This window comes from Barbus barbus (genome assembly GCF_936440315.1).
Source record: "Barbus barbus genome assembly, chromosome: 47".
NCBI classification, from domain to species: domain Eukaryota; kingdom Metazoa; phylum Chordata; class Actinopteri; order Cypriniformes; family Cyprinidae; genus Barbus; species Barbus barbus.
The window spans coordinates 18,273,671-18,289,337 of record NC_136725.1 but is presented as its reverse complement, the minus strand read 5'-3'; the positions used below and the strand labels follow the sequence as shown (position 1 = coordinate 18,289,337).

At 37.7% G+C, this 15,667-nt stretch overlaps 2 protein-coding genes across 6 annotated transcripts in view; both read right to left on the bottom strand.

The window, feature by feature from the left end:
- Positions 1 to 798, bottom strand: part of LOC306865537 (protein Aster-B-like) — a 29,617-nt gene extending 28,819 nt beyond the window's left edge. For 3 of the 5 annotated variants that reach the window (XR_013783873.1, XM_079410213.1, XM_079410216.1), the window contains exon 1: positions 517 to 793. Coding sequence is in view for 3 of the 5 variants with exons in the window: in XM_079410213.1 (XP_079266339.1) it covers positions 517 to 539 (23 nt within the window). In the remaining 2 variants the exon portion in view is untranslated. Of the gene's footprint in view, positions 1 to 516 lie in introns of all 5 variants that reach the window. The other 2 variants (XR_013783872.1, XM_079410214.1) reach the window with 1 other exon arrangement.
- Positions 799 to 10,059: 9,261 nt separating this feature from the next.
- Positions 10,060 to 14,750, bottom strand: LOC306865538 (uncharacterized protein). Its single transcript, XM_079410219.1, has 2 exons — positions 14,642 to 14,750; positions 10,060 to 12,289 (listed from the first exon to the last, which is right to left on the bottom strand). The coding sequence occupies exon 2, from the start codon at positions 12,099 to 12,101 to the stop codon at positions 11,727 to 11,729; it is 375 nt and encodes a 124-aa protein (XP_079266345.1). The 5' UTR covers positions 12,102 to 12,289; positions 14,642 to 14,750; the 3' UTR covers positions 10,060 to 11,726.
- Between the last annotated feature and the right edge of the window lie 917 nt (positions 14,751 to 15,667).

Genomic DNA, 15,667 nt, shown 5'->3' with positions numbered 1-15,667 from the left:
CTACGACATTTTGCAGTGTATATAATTATGAAATGAGAAAATAATATGAAAAAGAATATGAATTTATCACATGATAACCGCACTGTCACTTTAAAGACTAATCTGTTCTGAACTCAGAGCTCCTAAATAAGCTTCCACTATCCAACACTATCTAATCATTCTGCCATCTGAGAGGGCACTGTTACATAACCATTAAAAGTTTAACATTAAAGTCAACCATCGCAGCCTCAGCTGTGAGACTGCCAATCGCTCAGAGCTATGGAGAATGAATTCAGTCATCAGATCAAGTCGACGTTGTTCTTGGTTGATGTAAACAAGTGGAGACTAATACGTCATTGCAGATATCTGACAGAGACAGATTCAGAGCGCATACTGCACAATGCAGGTGTTTAGAATGAGCACGGCAAGCCAAAATCTCTTTCCTACAACACTAAAATAAGATGTACACACAAACAAGCACTGCACAGAGAGGAGAGGCCCAAGACAGACCGGTTGGCATCTGCCCGTCTATCTTACCAGGCAAGCTTGAAGCCTTTCATTAGTGCAGTACAGGCTGTCCTGATCCCACAGTGTCATCTTCCCATTTCACGGGCCGCCTTTCCCAAGGCATCCCGAGCTGGATGTTAATCCGGGTGGGTTCGGGTGATCCCAAGCACAGGCGATCAGCCCGACTCAGAATGCCTCATTCTGCATGAACGCGCCGGGCCAGCCATACTTCCACATCCTGTGTGTGAAGCGCTCATGTGCACCTCTCTGAAATGCAGCAGCCTCTCTCTCTCTCTCTCTCTCTCTCTTCCTGCAGATGAGGGCATGAGCGGCTCTCGTCTCAATCCAGCGCTTACTGAGCATGCTCAGATCCTTCAGGCCACTCCCCCCTGCTTCCTTCCTGACTCAAAGAGATTCCTGTCCGGTCTCACTGCTGCTCTGCATGTGAGGGACTATGAGGCAGTCGACAGCTGGTCCTCTAATCTCTTAATACAGATGGACGGTAAACACTGCGAACAGAGTGTGTGCGTGTGTGTGAGGATTAGAGAAATATATTGTTTGGTGTCTTGTTCTATTCCAGTTTGAGCTGCTATATGCCACACACACACACACAGCTGATATTATAGCAAATATCTAGTCACGTGTACAGGCCAGCAGCGCTTCCCTGATCCCATTGACACAAGAGGTCACCGAAACATTCACAAGCTTAAATTTTGATATGCGTTTAGGCTGTATTTCCAGTAAAGAGCAATGGATGTGTTCACTGCAGAGGGATGTAATGTTCAGATTTGACTTGAGTATAAAAGACAAGATACTGCTGAGTCACTGTCTCCAAATACTCTTAAATACAGTGACCATGATTTTGCAAAGTATGACGTGTTCCTGAATCAACATCCTCGTTGGTCCTACAACAACATTTATACCAACCAATAAAATTTTAAGGTTCGAATTTAGTTTTTTGGGCATAAATAGTATTTTCTTCTTATTTTAGTAGTTAGGAAAGTTGTTTCTGTACCAACAAAATGTGTTGCTTCAGGTCCTACTTGACACAATCGCAGTCAGATATGAACAAAAATACAAAAGTGCATCGTTGCATCCCTAACAAGGAGTGTTTAAACTGACAGTGCAGCTTCAGCATAACCAGAAGTGAATTTCAATGAGAGTTAGTGATTTGAGGCAAGAACAGGGACACCAACTGTTGGCAATGTAACAAAATGTATGCAAATACAGTGATACACTGCAGAAACTAGCATTGGAAGTGCAGACAGTAAAGCGTTTGATAGTCAGCCAGTAACAAACAATAGGACTCTGGCTTACTGTCAGTGTGAACACACCTACACTGAAAAGAAAGGTGTAGAAACTATTTTCATTAAAATTACTAGTAAATTTCACAAATTGTAAAGAAATGGCAAGTAACACATTTAATTAAATGAGAAATTCCTAAGTAGAAAGATACACATGAGAGATAAAAAAAGAACGAGGACACCTCTGACTACTATTTGCAAATACTATGATACTTCTTAAATGACCAGCACACATGCCCATTTACGAGGATTGCTAAACACATTCATTAAACCTCAAAAACAGCCATATAATTCCCATTTTCCAATTATGCAGAGAATGAGTCTCTGTAAAAGCATTAGCCAATCAGAGAGAGTGCATGTCACTGTAGTGCTGAATGGACAGCTCCATCACAGGCCCTGAATGTGAACACACTGCATGCTGTCTAAAACACAATTGTATCTGGAAATAAAATGCACAATATAGGTTTGTGAGGACAAAATTTGACAAAATTAAAAATGCACAATGTTCACTCCACCTTGGGATTTAATTACATAATGTGGCACAACTTCTATCCTTTCATAAATCCATATTCTGATTCTTATATGATCTGAGACGTGATATTTCCTCTCCCAAAGCGGGTGATGTCCAAATAAGGAATATGTTCAAATATGGAAAAATATTTTTAAATTGTTTCGTTTCATCGACAATGCTTCTAGAATTTCCCAGCATCAGTGGAGGTCAGAGCTGATGTGAAATATCAGCATTGTACATGTAATCGGTTGCGTCATCTGTTGCACATGCTCTCTGGGGGTCTGAGTGGGGCAGCACAGACGAGGATCTCTGGCTCCAGCGGGCCTGCGGAACCGGGCCAGTGGAGGCTGGAGTTTATTTCTGCGGGTCCAGTCCTGCTATGTTTAGCCCCGCAGCCCAACGGCCTCCGAGAGCTGCCACATAGCCCCGCCCCTTCGGAATCACCGAGCTCACTGCCACATGGAGGCTGAAAGGAGCCAGCCAATGAGAAGAAAGCGTGAGGAGTCAGGTGATGAGGTGACTGTCAGGCTCGGTTAGTGAGTGTACTGGAGAAGTGAAGTGAGGCAGCTAATCCCTGCATGCACACATGTACACACACACACACACACACACAGAAACAAACCCAAGCACTGCACACAACCCTAGCAAAAACAACACAGACTATTATAATACTGAAAATATTTCAGAGGGTTAGAAGATATTACTTATTTCCCATATGAGGGCAAAATTATTCAACTGAACACTTATTTTATACAGTTTTTACTTATACTTATATATGAAGAAAGCTCCACAGATTCACAGTACAAAATTCTTATTCATAATTGTAACTATAAATATAAATCTATGGAAATATGTGGAATTCAGCGCAGATTCCATGCAGATCTACTCATGTCTCACAGATTATTGAGGAGATGACTTTAGATGCAAACACTGAGGTCTCTGGTGTTTTACTGAGATTTATACAGCAGCACTGGTGAATCCCACACAGGAAGGAGAACTCAATCAGTTGCTCATGACCTACTTTCACTGGCTCTGTATGGCCCACTCTTCCGGACAAAGAAACCAAAGGACTCTGAGAGTTAGTTTAATCTGCAAGTAAAGCAACTCCGTTTCCACAGACGGACAGACAGATGTCCAGACAGGACTCATTTTACATATGGCTGAGGAAAGAGTCTGTTTAACGGTAAGTCAGAAGTGCACGTGAGCTTACTATGAGACTCTGTTTACAGCTCAGTGGAAAAGAAAGAGTGAGGGTAGAGAAAGATGAGAGAGCGAGAGAGCAGTATCTGATAGGGGTGTTAGATAACATCAGTCTGCAGTTCTCTGATGAATCATCAGCTCTGGTAACAGGACACTGCTATTGCAGGTTTCTGTATAATCTCAGATGAAAGATGGCCTGCACATCTTTCACAGGGATCTGGCCAATTAAATAAGAACACAAGAACAAATGAGGCAACCAGAGCATGTTGAGCACATTATTACAGGAACAATGTCAAGCAATAATGTGTTTTCACATCCTACGACAATTTTGACAACTTCCATGTAGATGGCACTGAGAAAACAATCTGAGCTTAAATTAAATTGTGTCTTTTTAAATAAACAATTAAGGGGCAGTCGTGGCCTAATGGACAGAGAGTTGGACTTGTAACCCTAAGGTTGTGTGTTCGAGTCTCAGGTCCGGCAGGGATTGTAGGTGGGGGAGTGAATAACCAACACTCTCTCCACCCTCAATACCACAACTGAAGTGAGAGCCTTGAGCAAGGCACCGAACCCCCAACTGCTCCCCGGGCGCCATTTGCCCGCCGCCCACTGCTCCAGGTGTATGTTCACTACTGTGTGTACTCTTGGATGGGTTAAATGCAGAGCACAAATTCCAAGTATGGGTCACCATACTTGGCCACACACCACTTCCCTTTAAATAAAATAAGTGTCCTGCTATTATCTAATATGGAAAGAGCGTTCAAGCCGAAACTCAACACTGAACAAATCTGAACCACTTGATCTACTATACGTTTTGCTATACAGTACAGTACAATGGCATTTGCATCAAGTAATGGATGCAAATGATGCAAACAATCCAATAACCACAGGTTAACAGTTCAACATATGAACATGACAACCATAATTGACAACCATAATTTCTCCAAATACTGTGTTCGTTTCAAACTAGTGTTTAATGTTTTCAGACCCAACAAACCTAAAACCACATAAAATGTTTCTCTTTAAAATGTGCTTGTGGAATCATTTCTTAAAATAAGTGCCAGCTGGCCACATTTACACTGCAAAGGTGGCACAGAAGCGCTTCTGAAGTGGCATTTAGGTGTATTTACAAAAGACAACACTGTTTAATGCTGCTCAGAGGTGGCATAAATGCATTTACAAAAATTACAACTGTATAACTTGATACTAGGAGCTGAGGTGGGTCTGAGCAGGCATAAGTCTGGCTTTGATATTGCATAGCACCTTTACAATGAATTTTGAGCAGGCACAGATCAGCCTTAACTCAGCTGCGTAAAGACGCCAACTGGCAAATTTACACTGCAAAGGTGGCACAAAGGTGCTTCTGTATTGGCATTTAGGTGTTTTTACACAGGTTGTTTAATGCTGCTTAGAGGTGGCATGAATGCATTTACATAGCAATTAAAACTGTATATTTTAATACTAGAGGCTGAGGTGGGACAGAACAGTCATAATTCAGTCTGGCTTTAATGCATTGCACCTTTACACTGAATTTTGAGCAGGCACTAAGCAGTCCTAACTCAGCTGTGTAAAAATGCCTATAACATTCAGACATTTTAAAAGCTTAGCATGCAAACACCTTTTGTGGCCACGATATCTGTAAGCTACATGGACGTTGTTAGAAAATATGAAACGTTAAATATAGAAATAAGTTTTTTTAGGGAGAGAAAGCAGTGCATAATGTATGCTTCCTGTTATAGGCTCGCTGCACTTTTCTTTTGCAGCACAAGCATTTCCTAAAACTATAGCAAAAAGGGCAACTCAGAATGTTGCTGATCATGTCAAAACGAAAACCCTGTCCGATGTACAAGGTCTGATCTCACTTTAAATACACAGAGCAATAGAGAGTGAAGCAGGCAGAGTGATTTCCTTGTTAAGAAGTCTGCCTTGAACAACTGCTAATTAAAGAACAGCACTCACACACACACACACACACATCTGTGTTCATCAAAGCTTTGCGCCTGAAGAGAAACAGATCTAGTTAGTCTAGTCACTGTGACAGGGACACAGTGACCCTGAGCTCATGTTGACCAGAAGTATGTACTCTTTCACTCTCTCATCCTCTCACTCAATTGCCTCTGTGTGTGAGTGTGTGTGTGTTTTGTGTTTATGACGTTCATTCTGTATAGCATCACTTTGTTAAAGGGCTACTTCAACCAAAAGTGAACGTTCTGTATTCACTGACTCAATCTCATGCCATTCCAAACCTGGCAGAAAGCAGTTTCTGAAGAATATCCTGGCTGCTCTTTTCAATTTAACGAAAGTGAAGAAGACAGGGGCTGTTAAGCTCCAAAATGCCAAAAATACACCGTAAAACAACTTACTGTACAAGCAGTCCATATGAATTGTGCATTATGTTCCAAGTTTTCTGTCTAATTTTAAGTCTGTATTATCCAAAATGCTTGATATTCACCCATGCTTTCCTTGGAATAAGAATTTTCTAAAAGCAGCGATGCTCAATTCATTAATGAATCATGAATTTAAATCAGATTCTTTTCAATGAACCCAGTTCACAAAATAGACTGATTTCAACGCACTGATTCAATGATTCATTCACAAAGGTCAATCATTTACAATGGTACACTCTTAAAAATAAAGGTTCTTTATTGGCATCAATGGTTCCATAAAGAACATCCATGGAACCTTTCAAATGCAGAAAAGGTTCATGTAGTGGAAAAACATTCTTTAGATTTTTTAAATGTTCTTCAAAATGGTTCATTTAAGAAAAACGCCCTTTTACAGCCTTTATTTTTAAGAATGTATTCATATTCTATGTATTCATAGAAATCCTCATAGTCATATGGACTACTTTCTACATCCTTTTTGAAGCTTAAAAGCTTCTGTGCCGATTCACTGTAACTGCATGGAATAAAGTGTCCAGTACACTATGCTAAATTACTGTGTTGTTCCAAACAGATTTGGATCAACACAGTGGTGAGAGAATAATTCATACATTTTTTGGGTGAACCACTGAAACCTCATGCATAAGTCTAACCACTTACATTATAACATATTACACCTTTAAACTGCTCACACACTTTTAATGCATTTTACTTTTGAAAGGCATGGCAAGAATAAGAACGTATACTAATTATTTGTAATAATGCATTTTCCAGTTATTTGAGAACTTAAAACATGACAAAACATTATAAAACAATGTGTATTAAAATGCATTATAAATGCAAATAATTCACAAATATGTGATTTTCGGTTCAAAACTGCTGAAAAACAAATTATTCATGTATCAATACATTGAATAATCAGGAGTTCTGTTCTCTTGAGGTCTCTACTGTAAAAGATTGAAGGGTAATTCAATAGATCACAGGAAACCGTATCTGCTACAGTAATTCAGGCTGGATCAACTGACCGTGAATTTCTGCCTGCCAATTACAGTCTGTACACAGCACTTTCAGGAGCTGTTTTAGAGGCAAAAACAAAAAAAGTACTCACGGATCCCGGCGAAAGTGCAGTCTTTTCCTGAGCGTGGACACCCGTGGGTGACAGCCCAGTTTGACGGGTGAGGTGCATGATAAATTCCTGCTCTGAACCATGATGCTCTAAACTCATGTAGAACTGCACACGGTTCACACACACTAGCGGGATGAGGACTCTTCATTACTGAACTCACTTCACCCCCTCCTCTCCCTCGCTCTCTCTCTTTCTCTGTGCGGGCCGTGTCTTGTCCTGCGGTGACCTAGATCCTGCTTTTTCTCAGCATGTGTGCTGTGGATCAGTACAGCTTGTTTCCTCACCTGAGGTGTGCCAGTGGTGAGACCACCAGCAGAGATGCTAATATCACCATCAGAGTCTCAGAGACACACAAGAGATTGCATGCTTCCAGCCAAAAATGCATATAAATATATAAATATACATTTGGCTGTTGATTCGGCTGAACCTGAATCAAACTGGCAAGTAGGATGCAGAATTGCAATTTAAATTTTAGGAAGTAGAATTGAAACAATATGACATTCAAGTAGTTTATAGGGTTTGGTTTATTAGGTTTCCATACCTTGTCACTAATTAAATTCTTTTGAATTATTTTTCCTAAATTTTCCTTGTCTTTTCTGTTTAATGGGGAAAAACACATTGTATAGAGACTGCACGTAAAACAGCTTCAAGGCAATTATATATTAGACTAATAAACTAAAAGTGCATTGTACATTCACTACAGAAATGTCCAGGAAGCAATAAGAATTGTTTTTCATAACCAGGCCTGGAAATCACAAATTCCCTGATATTTCTGATACACATACTGGGGTATTTCCAGAAACATTTGATGAAATTACTGTACATAATTAGCATCTTAAATGTAATGTCTGTTGAAATTTGTTTAATTCACCTATATTTTATTATATGAATTATTTTTAACTAAATTAAATATTAACACACATTTAAAACAAATATTTTCAACATTTTTATAGGCAGTGAAAACCATGTGACTAACTTAAATTCTGATAAACTTATGATGTTAAAGGGATAGTTAATTCAAAAATTAAAATTCTCATTTATTATCCTTTTAATTGTTTTATATATAAAACAATTATTGTATATTCCGTGAAAAAATAATAATAATGACATAACTCTTGTTTTGTCATAAAACACTTGCAAATTCAAATTTTAATTCAAGGTTCTGGCCAATTTGATTTAAATTCAAACTGGCAAACAAAAAGGGAGCCTGTACTGTATATATATATGTGTGTGTGTGTGTGTGTGTGTGTGTGTGTGTGTGTGTGAATGAGAGTTGAGACACTTTGCTGTGATCAGTTCAGCCTAACGGGACACAAACAGGCTGAACATTCATCACCTTTAATGAGCATTAGCTGCTTTGCGTCACAACACAAAACTGTTTTAAAAATAAGCTCAGGAATCATCTGAAATCAGGTTGCTGAGTGCACAAGAATTAGCTGCTGGCGACTGCATGCATACTGACTTTAACAAACTGACATTAGCAGGTGTGAAGATGCACACATACTTCTGCAAAAAACACACAAATGACCTCTTTTCAGACAAACACATGCTAAATAATGCTCATGAATGTTAATAGCAACAAATACACAAAATCAATTAATGTACAAACAGTGATGTTCACAAGACACATTTCATAAATACAGAAGAAAAAACATAGTAGGTCCAATAAAAGCACCAACGAACAAGTGCCTGAAGCCTGGAGATGAAAAAATGTGTTATTCCAGCCAAGGATCGGCGTGTTCTCTGACCAGCTGGGCTCAACAAGAACATTTGAGCACAGCTAAAAATCTGAGCTTTCACTACAAAACTTGCATAGTCGACTCAAAATGCGTAGCACCTGGTTTAGTACATGCTATTTCTGAGATGATCTAAAAAAATATATGGTCTCAGAAGAAGCCATGGGCTGTTCATGAGAAAGTGAAACACGCAAGAGTTGTTTTTGAGATGGCACAATACAGACAGTGAGATCTGTGGTCAGACTCAAAACCAGACAACAGATGCAGAACTTGACACGGAAAGAAGAACAACTTCATAAGCAAAACATGAACCACCAAAAACAGATACTTCTCAACCACACTTGAGAACCGACACTTAGACTAAAACCAACCGCCAGCAGGAAGTTCACACCATGTCAACATTTTCAGCATCTGCTGAAATGACAAAGATTGAAATGAAAAAAAAAGCCAAGTGACAGAGGCTGAATCCCTGAACTCACAAGCTGTGTCATATGAAATACAAAGTAGATTTACAGTACACTGAAAGCAGTATATCAAGCATGCACAGATGACATTGTTTTTTAGGAATTATCACATACGATACATATTTTCCCATCACAAATGAACAGTTATAAGTATACAAATTCAGCCAGATTGTGAGCTGACCAACCACTGACCCCTGTTGGACCCATAAGGGAACGGTGAGAGCAGCATGATATAAATTAGTGCTGTCAAACAATTAATTAATCGCATACAAAATAAAAGTTTATGTTTGCATAATATGTGTGTTCTGTGTATATTTATCATGTATATATAAATACACACACATACAGTATATATTTAGAAAATAGTTACATGTCTATATTAATATTCATACAATTATATTATAAATAATATTTAATAAACATAACATATTTTTTCTGAAATATATACATGCATGTGTGTGTGTATTTATATATACACAATAAATATACAGAACACACACATATATTATGCAAACAAAAACTTTTATTTTGGATGTGATTAATCGTTTTACAGCACTAATATAAATATAAGTCAAGTAAGATAAATGCATCAATTAATCAGTTTCCAGATACTTTAACATATAAAACCCACTGACAATGACAATGACATCCAAAGCAGCTCAGAGCGTGTACCTGTCGTCGTGGGCGTTGGGGCTCAGGTAACGCGTGGACTCTTCCTCATGGCTGCTCTGCAGGCTGCTCTGCTGACTGCTGTAACACAGAGCGTCACATTACAATCACAACTTAACAAATACACACATACACTCCAGATGTCCACTCATACTGAGAATGAGACAACAGAAGGTGAGTTTGGACAAACAGTGATGTCTTTTAATTACAGTAACAAAAAATGCTCAAACAAAACATACAAGATCAACACACAATGTGCACAGTTTGACAGTTTAGTGTTTACAAATGTCCATCAAGTGTCTTAAACAGATATTTTAAGGATACTGTTTAGTCTTTTCCACTAGAGGACAGCAGAGAATGTCCTATTTGACAAGAGTGTTATAAAACTGAAAAAAACACAACAATACCTACATTTATCTAGTTAACCTAGACATGATTATCAAGTACAGTGTGCAAAGTACACTTAAGAAAATAAATGATAGACAAACATCCTGTGCATTCAACCACAGAAATGGTTCCCGGAGTTATTTCATACTGCATGAAAAGAAAGCAGGTGAGAAAACAACCTAACAGATCAACATAGCAGAGCCCTACATTGGTCAACACTGGTGTATTTAAAAGGGTTTTCTACCAGCAAACACCTGACAGCTTTCAGTACACAGTATTTTCCACATTTTAGAATGATAGTAAAGTCATGCAATTTCTGAAATGACAAACTTAAGTATGACAATTATGCAGTGATCAAACAAAACAAATTTTTTTTTAAAGAAATTAACATTTTTATTCAAGGATGCATTAAACTGATCAAAAGTAACAGTAAAGACTTTTACAGTTACAAATCTATTTCAAACAAATGCTTTTTTTTACTTTCTTTTCATCAAATAATTAAAAACATAATAAATAAAATTAAACAGCACAACTGTTTTCAACACTGATAATAATAAAACATGTTTCTTGAGCACCAAAATAGCATATTAGAATGATTTCTGAAGGATCATGTGACACTGAAGACTGGAGTTAATGTAATGCTGAAAATTAAACTTGGTCAAATGGAAAACAGTTATTTTAAATTGAAATAATATTTCACGATAATGCATTTTACTGGATTTTTGATCAAATAAATGATGCCTTGGTGAGCAGAAGGGACTTCTTAAAAAAAAAAAAAAGGGTATACAATGGATGCACAAAAAAACAACAACAAAAAAAAACACTTGATTGAGGAGGATAATCTTTTATTCTGTAAGAATAAAATGCCTGCGTATTTTTCTTCAAATCTTATGACTGCCTTAAAAAGTGACATGACAATAGTTCACTGGATTTTTGCACAGCATCTTAAATGTTGCTCCAGCTATTTCTATTTTATAATTTAATCATTTATAAATAATCAAGATCATAAATCTGAGATTCAGTCAAGAGTGTCCATACTTTTGGCTGGTAGTGTACTTCAAGTCTAATTTCAGCTATTGTTAAGGGTGTTGAAGTAAATGTTTAGGTCTTAGCAGATACATATATACTGCATGTTGTATTTTTGTCTATTAAAAGCTAGCGAGAGTCATGAATATTTAATACATCCCCAGACAAACTCGTGTAGCATTCCTGGCAGTAGCAGGCGGCCGCTTGTTCTTCCCTCCAGCCTATAAATGTCACAGCAGAGACTTCAGTCCCTCCAAATGGGGAAAAACACGCACACACAAACACAAAGGTTTTCTTCTACGATTAATGTACCAGAGCAAGCTCACATGAAGACTCAAATGAGGTGTTGCACATTAATCATGATGGACAGCAGGAATGGAGAATGGATGTGTTTGTGTACTGAGATCAGGCAGTGTAGGAGGGTTCGGTCTCGTGCTCATACAGACCTGCTCTCACTGCCGTGCTCTTTTTTCTCGCCTCCTCTCAGCCACTTGTGCAGGAGGAAGCGTCTGCGTTGGGGTGAGGTGCTGGGGGTGGAACAACTCGACCACGCTGCGTCTTCGTCGCTGGACGGCGTGATCTCAATGGACGGAAGCTGCAGGTACTCCTTACTTCCGGAACGCTGAAGTTGTTCCTTCTCCAGTTGCTCCTTCTCACTCATGACGTTCTTCATCCGGCGCATTTTAAAGCGCTTGCGCCGCAGAGAGGGGCTGGACGAGCTGAACAGGGCTGGATCCACCACGCATCCGTTGCACTCCCCATCTGCCGGGCCCTGGATCTGCAGCGCGGGCAGCTGGAAGGTTTCTGACATGGTTCTGCTTCTGCTCAGTCTTACATGAGTCCAGAACCAAGTATAGATGCAGATCAAAGAGCTCAGCAAATCCACACCAGGGCTGAGCTAAGTTCAGCACTTCCTGTGAGATGGCTCAGTGCTGACATGTTGGGACCTATAGAAGATTTCCTTTTAAAACCTTCAGTCCAGAAAACAAGCATAGATCCCTAGAGGTCAGAGGAAGGTCATAGGATCTATTAGGTTAGCAGGTCTCAAACACTGGAAAATTGCAATAATTAAAAACATAAAAAGTATGTTTAATTTTAAATTAATTTATTTAATAGATTTTTTTTTAATTCCGTTTAATTTTTTTTTTTTAATAAAGATTTGTGCAGTTAAGTGTTTATTAACACACATTAGTACATTAGGATTGTCAGAAGTACATAAATAGTTTGATTATTTGTTTGAAAATCACTTGTTTTGATTTAATCAGGTGTGTTTGAGAACCACTGTGCTAGGTGGACAGAGCCTATACATGCACATAAAGTATTAGGACAGAAAACACTACATAGAAAGGACAACATGCAAAACAAATCAGACACTATTAGGTAACAAACATGACCTATTTTGCTCTCTCACACACATGGACTTTCCTGCTCTGCTCTAGAGTATTAGTCTTAGTCAGTATTAGTCATATTAGTCCTAGTCATACCTTTGTGTGACTAATATTTCTAATATTTCCCACATTACATTCACACCTTTAATTAGGTAGCAGAAGTGCTAACATGAATATATATTTCATTTCTTATTATCAAAGTTTCAAAGCTTTCGCTGCTCTTTATAAATATGTATATATTTAAAAAAAAAAACAGGGAATGCACCACATCTTAAAAGGTAAGAACTAAAATTTTAAATTATTTCTATTTCAAATAAATGTTTTTTTTTTTTTTTTTTCTAACCTGAAAAAAAATCATATATATATATATATATATATATATTTATCAGCAAAAACTCAACATCAATAATAAGAGACACTATTAATAACAGGGAATCAATAGAAACTGATAATAAGTGATCACCAAATTAGCATATTATAATAATTTCCGAAGGATCATATGACAGTCAAGACTATAATGATGCTGAAAATTCACAGGAATAAATTACATTTTATAATATAATAGATTTTATATTAGACATTTATAATAAATCAGAAAACTATTCTTTTAAATTGTAATAATATTTTACAAAATATATATATTTTTTATCAAATAAATAAACCATTTACAAGCATAAGGGACTTCTTTCAAAAACATTTATGGAAACATTTATGAAAAACATCCTAAATATTCCAAACCAGTAGTGCATATTTGTTTCTTCCCCTGAAATCCACTAAGTTACAAAAAAAAAAAAAAGCTAAAAAAGCTTTTATCACTTTGGAGGAAGTTCTGACAGTTACAATATGTTTTCATAGTACAATGACCCTTATCTCAAAAAATCTAGGAAGCTGGATTCCTCAGGATATGGTCCAAATAAAAAAATGAAAAATTTGATTCAGTCATGCATGTCAGTGTTAATATAACAGGCGTCATGTAGCGCTGCACTTCAGGCGTAAACATGCGAGCGAGTTCATCATACAGGAGGAAGTGCAGTAAGCCGCAGCCCACTGAGAGCAGACACACTCACGGGCTGCCCACCTGCCTGCTCAACACATCACACAATCTGCTGACTGACCCCTACGGCAGGTTAGTAACCTGCCACACACTATTAGATCACTCCTGCTACTGCTCCACTGGAGAAGTTTTTATAAAAATAAGTCCCTGTTGTCTTGTCCTTAGCAGCTAAATGCCAAATATATGAGTTCTGCGTTCTTAGATTATATACAAAACAAATCCTACCATGTGCCCCACGTGAGGGGCTCCGGAAGGTGCACATTGTACCACAATGCATAACCTATACGGTAAATATCTAACTTTTAACTTCCTGTAAGAAAGTAAGGATCTAAAATAAGGCCATTGACTCCCCCATTTAAGAAAATCACATTGCATTAAAAAATGCATATAAATCCCATTTTGGTGTGAAATGTATTCACTTCACTTATAAAATGCACCATGGCACTACCAAGGGATTTTGGCCCTGGTACAATAGCAACACCAGTCTATTCTTGGCCTTTTTATTTAAAAATATGGAAAACAAATTTCAGTTCCATAGCTTATATCAATTTACCATGGTATTACAAAAGTAGCATGGCACTAGAATCTATTACCATCATTATACCTTAGTACTGCCACAGTACTTTATGTAAGACTTATGTCATTATTTTTGACACATTTGATATTCAATAAACCAAGTCATAAGAACTATAGAGATAGACTGTATCAGAAAGTTTAAAAGTCATTCTGCAACCTCAAATTGCATAACAATATTTAATGTAAAATATAGGCTATTATTCTTTATTGTTTTAAGTGGAAAAAAATACGATGGCAAATTCTCTTTAAAATGGTATTGATCTGTTAACAATCCTTAACGGTGCAAATAAAAATTTGAAAACATGCACTAAACAGAAATGAGGAAAATCTTACCTTTTACATTTCAAATAACCATAACCTTCGTTTTAATATGCAGACGTTGTCTTTAAGTTTTAAATAGCCGGAATGAATGAGGAACTGTTACAGCGTTTATTCCCACACTGTTCCGTTGTGATCTTCACGTTTCCTTTTCCCCGGAGGAATCCACTCCGATTGAAGGGGAGCGTTGTTGCGCAAAACAAACAAAGTAAGTGTTGTTTTACAGAACAACGTGAACTGGGTTTGTTATAAGCGACATAAAAGCAAAAATACTCGTGATTAAAATATTTGTGTGGTAAAAGAAAACGATTGGATGTGTCATATACGCAGATTGAGCTCTGCCCATCACCCCTCTTTCTGAAATTTAGGCGTGCCCGATCTCTCAGCATAAAAGCAGCCGGTACAGACTTGCCGCAGCAGTCAAGTGAAACATATTCACGCAGAATACGCGACTATTTAAACAAAAAAGAGCTTCCTTCTCAAAACGAACTAGTTTTAACGTTAAAACGTCTCTTATTGTTAGCTGGAAACACGAGTCTGAGTGTTCAAACCTACTGAGGTCAAATCTAGAAGCTGACAGCAGTAAAGTCTGAGAAATGGAGAAATGTACAACCATGGCGAAAAATTATGACAAACACATTTTCCCGGAAATACTCGTCAAAAACGTACTACAACCACAACTGTTGTAAAACATGAGAAGCACATCTTGACAGCAGGAGAGAGATACTGTACAACCATCTATAACTGATAAAAACATCTTACATGACAGAACATACCTAGACAGCACTAAAGGGTAATCCATATTGTTATTTTCACCTAATCTTCATTCAGTAGGCCTAACATTATTTAATTTTCTGCCCTATTTAATTGTATGCAAATGAAGACTAAAGTACAGCTCTTTAAAGGAATTACACGACTAAGGTCTATTAATCAAGATATCATATCTGAAACTGCACAGTACATAAAAAGATGACACATCTGTAAACAAATCTTCCTACCATCAGTTACGAGTTTTGAAGTTTTTCATACTGTCATTATTTA

Bases quoted from the DNA above. Each gene is read 5' to 3' on its own strand.
- LOC306865538 (XM_079410219.1), bottom strand. From the start codon at position 12,101: ATGTCAGAAACCTTCCAGCTGCCCGCGCTGCAGATCCAGGGCCCGGCA.